Source organism: Dendrobates tinctorius, unplaced genomic scaffold (assembly GCF_039654945.1).
Source record: "Dendrobates tinctorius isolate UK_male_01 unplaced genomic scaffold, ASM3965494v1 ptg000332l, whole genome shotgun sequence".
Classification (NCBI taxonomy): domain Eukaryota; kingdom Metazoa; phylum Chordata; class Amphibia; order Anura; family Dendrobatidae; genus Dendrobates; species Dendrobates tinctorius.
Window position 1 is genome coordinate 9,720,536 of NW_027361998.1, and position 11,235 is coordinate 9,731,770.

An 11,235-nucleotide genomic window follows, 5' to 3' on the forward strand; every position below is an offset into this window, starting at 1 on the left:
AGGACAGGAAAGGAAAGACACTGTCTGCAATCACGCAAAAAACCCTGCAAAAAATGCCCAACACGTCTGATAGAAAAAATACTGAAGTCACTAGACTTTGCCCACTATATCAGCACTCTGGTATATTCTGAAAGCAGAGCAAAGAGAGGCCAATCTAATAAGGGACAAAAACAAACTGGCACAAACAGTAACATAAGGATGGAAAGTCAGCACAGCCCCAGCCGGGGCTGGCTGACCACACAAAACTGAAATAGACAAAACCAAATCAAATGTGAACAATAGCAAAAGAACACTTAGCTTGAGCATGCAGGGACTGAGCTGGAAACTAAGACCTCAGGAGGCAGGAAAAAATCACCAGCAGGGATAGAGGGAGTCGACTGTCTTAAATACAGTCAGAAACTCCAAATGTCCAATCGTCCTCCTTATTATCAGGTGGCATGCCTCTGTTAATTAGATCAGCTCCATTACCACCTGCAACCACCAGAGGGAGCCCGGAAAGAAAACTCGCGACCCCTCTGTCAATATAACCAGCTCCACTACCTTCACTAGTAACCAGAGGTAGGCCAGAAAGTGAATTCACAACACTCCCCTCTCCCTCTATCTGACCACCATCTACTCACTTTTCATCCTTGTCCTCCTCACCTGTCACCCATGTCCAGCAACACGTGCACCCCCATAGAAACCTTGAACATCCAGACACTCACACACTCTCTGACTCTATTCTACCACTGGCATCCATATCCTCCCTCCATGACACAGACAGTGCCACTGCTTTCTACAATGCCACTCTTGCATCAGCCATCGACTCTGTCCCCCTGTAATGCATAACAGAGTGCGACGAATCAGTAGACAACCCTGGCACAATAACACCACTAAAAAGCTTCGGCAAGCATCCAGAATTGCTGAACGTCGCTGGAAGAAAACGCATCCCCAAGACGACTTCACTGCACTCAAACAAGCAACACTTGCATTCAGATCTGCTCTCACCTCTGCTAAACAGGCCTACTTTACATCCCTTGTATCTTCCTTATCCCACAACCCTGAACAGTTGTTCAATACTTTTAACTACCTCCTCCGCCCACCACTGCCCCCTCCAACCTCCCTAATCTCTGCTGAGGACTTCACCATGCACTTCAAAAACAAGATAGACCAAACATGGCAAGTCTTTATTATTCAACCACCACAACCCCTTTGTATACCAGACCAATGCCCAAACCCCATAACCTCCTTATCCAACATCACTGAAGGGGATCTTGCTTATTTTCTCTCCAAATCACACCTCACCACTTGTGCACTTGACCCCATCCCACCTCCTCCCCTACCTCGCCACCACTCATATCCCATCTCTAACCCACCTCTTCAACCTATCACTAACTTCTGGTACCTTCCCTTCTGCTTTCAAACATGCTACAATCACGCCTATCCTCAAAAAGTCAACCCTTGACCCAATCACTATCTCCAGCTATTGCCCAATATCGCTGCTCCCGTTCGCTTCTAAACTCCTGGAACAGCATGTCCACTCTGAGCTTTCCTCCCATCTCTCATCTAACCTGCTCTTTGACAATCTACAATCTGGTTTCCGCCCCCATCACTCCACTGAGACAGCCCGGACCAAAATTACTAACGACCTACTTACAGTCAAAGTGAATGGACAGTACTCTATTCTACTCCTTCTAGACCTGTCCTCCGCCTTCGACACAGTTGAACACTAAGCAAAAAAAGGGGGAGAAGCCAGCGCTGTTTATGGTCAGAACGCAATACATAAAGTGCATATGTACATATTAATTTCTAACTGCATTTAGGAGACCGTAATGGCTCAGCAAATATAAAAAACGTAGAGTAGGACTGCCCCATATGAGATTGCCTTGGCGTGGCGGGGTGGCTCAAATAATTGATCAATTTTTTTGCCAAATATCTCATTTTGAATACAGTTAGAAATTAATATGTGCATATGCACTTTATGTATTGCGTTCTGACCATAAGCAGCGCTGGCTTCTCCCCCTTTTTCTCCTTGATGTTGGTTTGTGGCTGACCACCACTGTTGCCGTGTGCTCTGGGTTATGTTCGCCATTATTTCTGTGTTCACTGTCATGGATCTAGGCTGCTGTGCACACACAGCAGCCCTGCCCTGCCCCAAGCTCTATTTAATTGTGCACCTGTGTCTGCACCTGTGTCACCCTTCATCTGTGTTTGCTGGTCAGGTGAGTGTGGACGTAAACCTGAGATGTCTATATCCAGACCTGCTTGTCCTTTATCTGCTCTCACTTCTTCTGGCTCCATGGGAGTGATTCAGTAATGTTTCAGGTACAGATTGCATTCAATATGGTCTTGCTTTTAATGCATTTACGAGACCGTAATGGCTCAGCGAATATAAAAATGTAGAGTAGGATTGCCCCATATGAGATTGCCTTGGCACAGCGGGGTGGCTCAAATGATTGATCAATTTTTTGCCAAATATCTCATTTTGAATACAGTTAGAAATTAATATGTGCATATACACTTTATGTATTGCGTTCTGACCATAAGCAGCGCTGGCTTCTCCCCCTTTTTTTGAACACTGCCTCCTACTACAGATCCTCTCTTCCTTTGGCATCAAAGACCTTACCCTATCCTGGATCTCCTCATACCTCTCCAACCGCACACTCAGCGTCTCCCACCCCCTCACTACCTCCTCATCCCACCCTCTCTCTGTTGGAGTCCCCCAAGGCTCTGTTCTAGGGCCCCTGCTCTTCTCAATCTATAATGTACACTTGGCCTGGGGCAACTCATAAAGTCCCACGGATTCCAGTACCACCTTTATGCCAATGATACTCAGATCTACCTCTCTGGCCCAGACGTCACCTCTCTGCTCTCCAAAATCCCGGAGTGTCTATCAGCCATATCCTCCTTCTTCTCCTCCCGCTTCCTCAAACTGAATGTGGACAAATCTGAAATGATTATCTTTCCCCTATCTCACAGATCTTCCTTACCCGACCTATCTATAACAATTGACGATATCATGCTTTCCCCCGTACCGGAGGTCCGCTGCCTCGGAGTAACCCTTGTCTCTGCCCTGTCCTTCAAACCGCACATCCAAGTTCTCTCCACCTCCTGCCACCTCCAGCTCAAAAATATTTCCAGAATCCTTCCCTTCCTCAACCCTCACTCTACTAAAATGCTTGTGCATGCCCTCATCATCTCCCGTCTCGACTACTGCAACATCCTTTTCTGTGGCCTCCCTGCTAACACCCTCGCACCTCTCCAGTCCATCCTTAACTCTGCTGCCCGACTAATTCATCTCTCTCCTTGCTACTCCTCCGTTTCTCCCCTCTGCAAATCTCTTCACTGGCTCCCACTCCCTCAGCGTATCCAATTCAAATTACTAATACTGACCTACAAGGCCATCTATAACCTGTCTCCTCCATATATCCCTGAACTAATCTCCCAATATCTTCCCTCACGCAATCTCCTTTCCTCCCAAGACCTATCCTTCACACTTATTCGCTCCTCACCCAACCGCCTCCAAGACTTCTCCCGAATAGTCCCCATCCTCTGGAATTCTTTGCCCCAACACGTCCAGCTATCAATCACACTCGGATCCTTCAGATGGAACCTGAAAATCCATCCCTTCAGGAAAGCCTACACCAGCAATAATCCCCGCTGCCCCCTCACCACTACTGGAGCTACCGCCCCATCATCACTGGAGCTGCTGCAAACCCCCAACCTACTGTCTATTTCCCCAACATCCTGTAGAATGTAAGCCTGATAGGGCAGGGTCCTCTCTCCCCTCTATATCAGTCTGTCATCGTTAGTTTGTTTACTGTAAGTGATATCTGTAATCTGTATGTAACCCCTTCTCATGTACAGCACCATGGAATCAATGGCGCTATATAAATAAATAATAAAGCCCTCTAACAATAGAAAACTGAAAGTAACTATTGTTAATATGGTTTTCAATTTGACATGGCAAAAAAAACCCTGTGGCCCATCAATTTCATCCCCCAAATCTGTCTGCTTCCTAATGTATTACACAACTAGTATCAAAGGTGTTTATCCTTGGTCGTTGCCTATAAGAAATGGAAAAACCTCGACTAACTGGGTGTGTACCACAAATATTCTCTGTTGATATTTGCTTTATCTCCTCTGAAACTAGCCAATGAAAACACAGCCGCACCCACAGCTTCAGAGGAGAAAAAGAAAACGCCCACAGAGGAGTTCTGTGGTATACGCCCAGGTGGTTAAAGAGAAAATTTATACAATTATCAGAGGGGGACATAACTTTGTAACGGAGAGAAGAAAAATAAAAACTGTTCCAGATTCAGCAACAGCAACATAAATTATAAAGGATCCACTTTTGGGCAACAATATTAACTATGGTGCTCCATATGGGGCTACATGACTGTGTTATTCTACCCAGGTGAAAGGCTTCTCAGAGATAAATGCTCTATAGTTTGGTGAATGGATCATTTTATAGTAAAATCCAATAAATATTAAACTATTTTGTACCTCTATAAGAAATCATATTATTGAGACAAATATTCTCACCTGGTCTACTTAAGGAAAGCAATTTACCCCCCAAATCTTTCTTAAAAAAAATACCTTCATTGGATTCTTATTACTGTATATTTTTGGCTTTCACATCCTACATTAATTAATCTCAGGGGTCGATCAATTCTGATTCAAGTATAAAGAAATGTTATATAAGCTGTACTATCGCATTGTACGTAAATATCCGCTATGCAGCCTTTGCTGTGCCATAACCTGTCATTTTTGATAATTTTGCTATATTATTTAATTTAATTTTTTTTTTTTATAATTTTCTCTGCTATTGTGAATTTAGAATCTTAGAATCTTTTCACAAAAAAGGTAAATTGCCATCTCAGCTTTCTAGAAATTGATTTCAATTTTTTTTGTATATGGACAGAAATTTCTGAATATTTTCTCCTTTATCTCATACAGAACAGAACATAATCATTTACGATATGCACAATGCTGAACATTTTTTTATTTTCTCATTAATCGTAGCACCAGGATCAGGTTATTTGTCAGGTAAAGTGCGCTGAATCTCTGCTGGATAATTGTATATGTTTTATTGATGAATTAGTAATACAAAGTAATGTACAGCGTATACAGTCAGGCTCTGATGACGTCGCGTGTGCGTTCCTTATCTAACATGCTAGGTAGGTCTTTTACCATATAAGTAATTAGAGTATAGAAGCATTTTTTTTTTATTCCTAAATAGATGAGGACATTGAGATGGGAGAGTAGATAAATCTTAGTATTTTCCACTGATCCCCTCTCAGCTGGATTATGGCCTCAAAATTCAGCTTAAGTTTCATGTGGTTATAAATCAGCAGAGAGGAGCTCAGAAGAAGGAAGATTCATTGCAGCCAGCTATAATAGACAGGGCAACACAGAGCAAAACTGACGTCTCCATTTCACGTCTTATTGGCAATTTTAGGACCTTGGAATCTCCTTGAAAGGCAGAGATCAGAGTGACCCCCCCAATCCCCAATGTTATCTCATTGAATCATAGAATGGTAGAGTTGGAAGGGACCTCCTGGGCCATCTGGTCCAACCCCCTGCTCAAAGCAGGATTCGCTAAATCATCCCAGTCAGATGTCTGTCCAGCCTCTGTTTGAAGACTTCCATTGAAGGAGAATTCACCACTTCTCGTGGCAGCCTGTTCCACTCATTGATCACTCTAACTGTCAAAAAGTTTTTTCTAATATCTAATCTGTGTCTCCTCCCATTCAGTTTCATCCCATTACTTCTAGTCTTTCCTTGTGCAAATGAGAATAAAGTTGATCCTTCTACAATGTGACAGCCCTTTAGATATTTGTAGACAGCTATTAAGTCTCCTCTCAGTCTTCTCTTTTGCAAACTAAACATTCCCAAATCCTGCAACCTTTCCTCATAAGACAGGGTTTGCAGACCGGTCACCATTCTGGTCGCTCTATTCTGAACTTGCTCCAGTTTGTTGATGTCTTTTTTAAAATGTGGTGCCCAAAACTGGGCACAATATTCCAGATGAGGTCTGACCAAAGAGGAGTAGAGGGCAATAAAGACTTCACGTGATCTTGACTGTATGTTTCTGTTAATACATCCAAGAATTGCATTTGCCTTTTTGCTGCTGCATCACACTGTTGACTCATATTCAGTCTGTGATCTATTAGTATACCCAAGTCTTTTTCACATGTGCTGTCACTTAGCCCTATTCCTCCCATTCTGTATATGCTTTTTTCATTTTTATTGCCCAGATGTAGTACTTTGCATTTTTCCCTGTTAAAAACCATTCTGTTAGTTGCTGCCCACTTCTCCAGTTTATTTATATCTCTTATTATCTCCTTCAAAGCTGGGATCAATATTGTAAAGTCTTGAGGTCAGAGGTATTTTTTCTTTTTAACAGCATGGTTTAGGTATAGAATTTTTTTCTAGAGTTTTTTTTCAAAAGCCTTCTCCTAAAAACTTCATATGCAAATTCTCAATAGAAAGGCAGAGGACTAGAACTCTAGCTGCAATCCGAACAGTCAATATCGACTCGCCTTTTGAATATGACTTATGACAAAAGCTAAACAAGAATCTCAATTATTCAAAGTCATATAGCAAGGCTCGTTAAAGGGTTGATATTGACTTTAATTATCTATGAGAGATGAGGAAGACTCCATTTTGGATTATAGGTTCAAGACATCTCGTTCCACTCCTGGAATGTGCCTCCCACCCTTGGCATGTCCCAGGATCAATGGTTTTCTTTTATTAAACTCCTCGGAACAAGCCCTTTGAAGCTAGTTCCCCACCAATTAGCACAGTGGTGTGAACTCTCGAGCAGCTACAGCGAAATTGAATTCCTTTTGTCTATCTCACGCACTACAAGTCACAGCAAGGCTCTGAAGTATTGAATCTAAAAAATTACCTATAATAACAGAATGCAATATCTCTGAGACTAGCCGAGCACTTATTTGTAACCCGAATTCCTTCCCTCACACGTCCGTGCCTGGCAGCCACCTGTAACATTATGCGTTATGGAGTTATGAAGCGTAGCTACCAGGGATGACATACAGTAGGCATATTTGGTTTCACTGCGCAGATAAAATCCAGCGGAACCCAGTGGCGGCGGCGCCGACCCATTTGGAGCTACGGGCGGAAAGTTATGAGTCATCCACGGTTCTGCCTGGAAAATCATACTCTCAGAGATGGGAGGAGAGAGGCTGCACAAGCCCAGGGGTGGGCACAGAGTGTGGGAGGGAAAAGCCTAGGAGATAAGGGACAGCTCCTCATTTTGAGCTTAGTTTTCTACTGGCAGGAGGATCTGTTAGCTGGCACAGCCAGGAAAGCCAGTAACTAAGATTTGGACCTGTTATCCATCAGCGCCTCCCTGCGGTCACATGCTACATAACATGGTAATTGCAACCTATCTATACCCTATCCTTGTACTACACTGCTGATTCTATACTTGTATATTTATATATATATATATATATATATATATATATATATATGTGTGTGAACAACGACAAAGCAAAGTCCAGCAATAACGTGAGCAATCCAGGATGCTGTTAAAAAATGTTTTCTTTTTATTCATAAATCCATTAAAATGCAATGGTCCAAGCAGTTCAAAACAGCAATAACGCAGGAAAGTCGTGCAGATAGGACTACGCGTTTCAGCGGTAGAACCCGCCTTCCTCACGGTCCAGAATCTATTTCTAGTGCGCCTTTTTGGCAATTAAATATAAAATTAATCTTGGGCTCCTCTTTTACCTCGATTCATGAATCCTCGTGCGCATGATCGGTTGGTTATATTATACGCTACTACCTGGGTTGGTTCCTGACCATCAGCCTGCTGTCGGACGGCGCTAATTTCGATCGAGGAACTGGTGGCAGCATACTGTACTTTTTAGTGAGGAACTCTGGCAGTCACGGCTGGGAGGTTTATATATATCCCCAGCCTGGACTAGGGATATATATCCCCCCTTATTAACTCGTACCTATAAGGGAAGCTTATCCGTTGATCTTGGGCAAGTGGTGGCGCCAGAGAGCCCATACATTATGGATCCTTCTCTTCCCTCCCCAGAGGTGAGTGAAGGTGACACACCCCTTCCCCTCTGCGATCCATCACAGTATCAATACTTACAATAGGTGGCGCTAGAGTTCTAGTTCGCTTCCCCTCTGAAGAGATAATTTTCATATGTAATGCAAGGCACTTAAGTCTCCTCACTCTGACATGCCAGGCCTGGCTTGTCACTCTCCACAAGGAGCAACGTTACCCCATATATCTCAAAACTTCAAAAATGCAGAAAAAAAAACCCGTAGAGAATTAAAAATAGCACCAAAAAAAGTAAAGACAAATTCTTGAAATGCATAAAAGTGACACAACGTCCCCGACCAGCAAATCCTCAAAAATCTCACATTTCTTTCTGCATTATCACAAATGAAAATGATTGTGAAATTCCATGGAAGTTCTGTAAGTAACATGTGGGACAAGCTGCAGATTCAAATGTAAGATGCCAAAAATCTGCTGCCGAGAGGAAATAATGTTTGCTAAAGTGGAACTTTCTGCAGAATTAAAGGGGCTGTCCACTACTTTAAGAGTTGACGTTAATGGGAGGTGTAAGAGCAAATACTCGATAACTGAGCTCTTCTTTAGGCCGTGATCAGATGACGCTATTTTCTGATGACCCACTCACCCAATATGGTCCAATTAGAAATGAGTTAATAGATTTGAACCAGACTGAGCTCGTGTAAAATTTTAGGAAATTCGTTAGACCCAGAGAATTCAGACAGTAGACAATTTAATTTGTTTGAATTGCAGCAAGATTGCCGTCGCCATTTTACACAAAGCAGATGATTGCACAAGCCAGAGAAAGCTCATATGATCTCAAGTGTGAGCAGATGCTTTTCCTCATAATGCCTTGTACCTATCACACGATATAGCGCGGCCAATCCGGAGCAACTATCATAGCCTATAAAAAAGCCAAGGCAAGGAATGCAGCAGACATTTTATTGTGAATCTGAATAATGAGAGGATGTCACAGTTTGCAGAATAGCAATTTAGAAATAGAGAGGAAGTCATAAAACACGGAATAAACATTACAGATAGTGAGTGACAGCACAGAAGATAATCACCCAGAGCCATATACGGTGAGGTCAGTTGGACATTACTAGGGCTGTATTTGCATTAATGAGCATAAAAGGGGTTGGATACAGTCCTAGGAGAACTCCGAGTGTTACACACATCTTTTCAAGACATTTGGTAGCTCTACAGTATTTTCAACTTGTCGTGAATCTATTTTGATTTGTAATTCGGCAAAGTCAACCAATTAAGATTTTAAAAGATCTTTTCATCTCCAGATCCAAGTCACATAAATATATATATATATTTTTTTTAATGGACTCCAGCAAACTGGGACTCTGCGTTAAAAAACAACTGTAACAACATCGAACTCTGATTTATTAATGAAAATCGTCAATACAAGTCAATACGATTTTCTGTCCATTAATATTGTTGATCCCATAAAAAATGTAGCATCTGAGAGTATGATATGGGGATCTAAGGTTCTACACGACCGAGCAGACCGAGTCTTACATGCCGTAAGACTTCACAAAATAGAAATACATAAATAACATTCTGAGAGTTTATAGTCATATTTTACCATTTTTCCCTTTTTTCCCCACAGTAAAGAAGTTGATAACATGAGTCCCGGTGCCGCCGTGTTTCGGTCATAGTAACAGCACCTCCTCCTCCTGATCTTGTCCTGGGATCTTCTGTTGGGGGGAAGATTTTTATTGATTTATGTATGCAATTTATCAAAACGTTTAATTTATGTTTTTTACAAAATTTGTTTTCTTCTCAATGTTTGATTAGTTTGGACAAGGACCACCGATCCATCATCACAGAAGTGATTCTGCTGGGTTTTTCCACAGATTTCAGTACAAACGTCGCTCTGTTTGTATTATTTTTGGGCATCTAGTTAATAACCATCAGTGGAAATGTCCTTATAGTGAGCGTCATCATAAAGAATACTCGACTACACATTAATTAGTTTTGACATGGACAACCAATCCATCATCACAGAAGTCATTCTGCTGGGTTTTTCGACAGATTTCAGTACAAACGTCGCTCTGTTTGTATTATTTTTGGGCATCTACTTAATAACCATCAGTGGAAATGTCCTTATAGTGAGTGTGATCATAAAGAATTCTCGACTACACGTCCCTATGTATTTTTTCCTCTGCAATTTATCCCTCATAGACTTGTGTTATTCATCAACCGCTGTGCCAAGATTGTTAGCCGACCTCTTTACGACCCATAGGACCATTTCCATCCTCGCTTGTGGGGTCCAGCTCTACATTATACTCTTCATGGGTGGAACTGAGTGTCAGCTTCTCGTCCTAATGGCTTATGACCGGTTCATCGCCATCTGCCGACCACTCCACTATCCGATTCTGATGAGATGGAGTGTTTGCTATCAGTTGATAGCTTTTATGTGGGTTTTTAGTTTTATGATCAATGTTTTCCCATCCTTATTGGTGCCTTTGAAATTATGTCATCGTAACCAGATCAATCACTTCATGTGTGAACTTTTGGCCATCACAAAGTTGTCTTGCGAAGATATTCATTTCAACGAGGTTGGGATATTTTCCATCAGTTTTTTTTCGCTTCTCCTCCCTTTCGTGCTTATTCTGGTGTCATATATTTGTATCTTGTCCTCAGTGTTATTAATCCGCTCTGCCGGGAGATCGAAAGCCTTCTCCACATGCACGTCCCATGTCACAGTGGTCCTTTTATATTTTGGGACTGCTATGTTCACGTATTTCGGACCATCTTCTCAGTACTCATCTAATCGGGAGAAATACACCTCCATCTTTTATGTCATTATCTGCCCAATGCTAAACCCCCTCATCTACAGCACGAGCAACAGAGAAGTGAAAAAGTCACTTGCAATTTTATTTTAAAAAATGTTGTTTCAGGCCAATTGTGAGCTAAGTATTTGTAATTATTTTAGTTGCAAATAAATCATATTAATTTTAAATATGAAAATTTGATTTAAAATGAGAAAATTAATGGCTATTGACAGTCATAGCCATCTTACGTAGGACAGCTCAGTACCGGACCCACATGGTGGATCGCTGCATGGGACTCAAAGTGGAGAACCAAGTGATTTTTGTTTATTCAAATGCATTGACCGTAACATCTTGGTGAGCCATTTAAGGGGGAGACAAATTTATGACATAGACTACATGGATCCTCACTTATCT

General features: G+C 41.9%; 1 protein-coding gene across 1 annotated transcript; it reads left to right on the forward strand.

Annotated features, from left to right (window-relative positions):
- The first annotated feature begins 10,026 nt into the window (after positions 1-10,026).
- LOC141074325 (olfactory receptor-like protein OLF3) lies at positions 10,027-10,932 on the forward strand. The gene has a single exon (XM_073561954.1). The coding sequence runs from the start codon at positions 10,027-10,029 to the stop codon at positions 10,930-10,932; it is 906 nt and encodes a 301-aa protein (XP_073418055.1).
- The last annotated feature ends 303 nt before the right edge of the window (positions 10,933-11,235 follow it).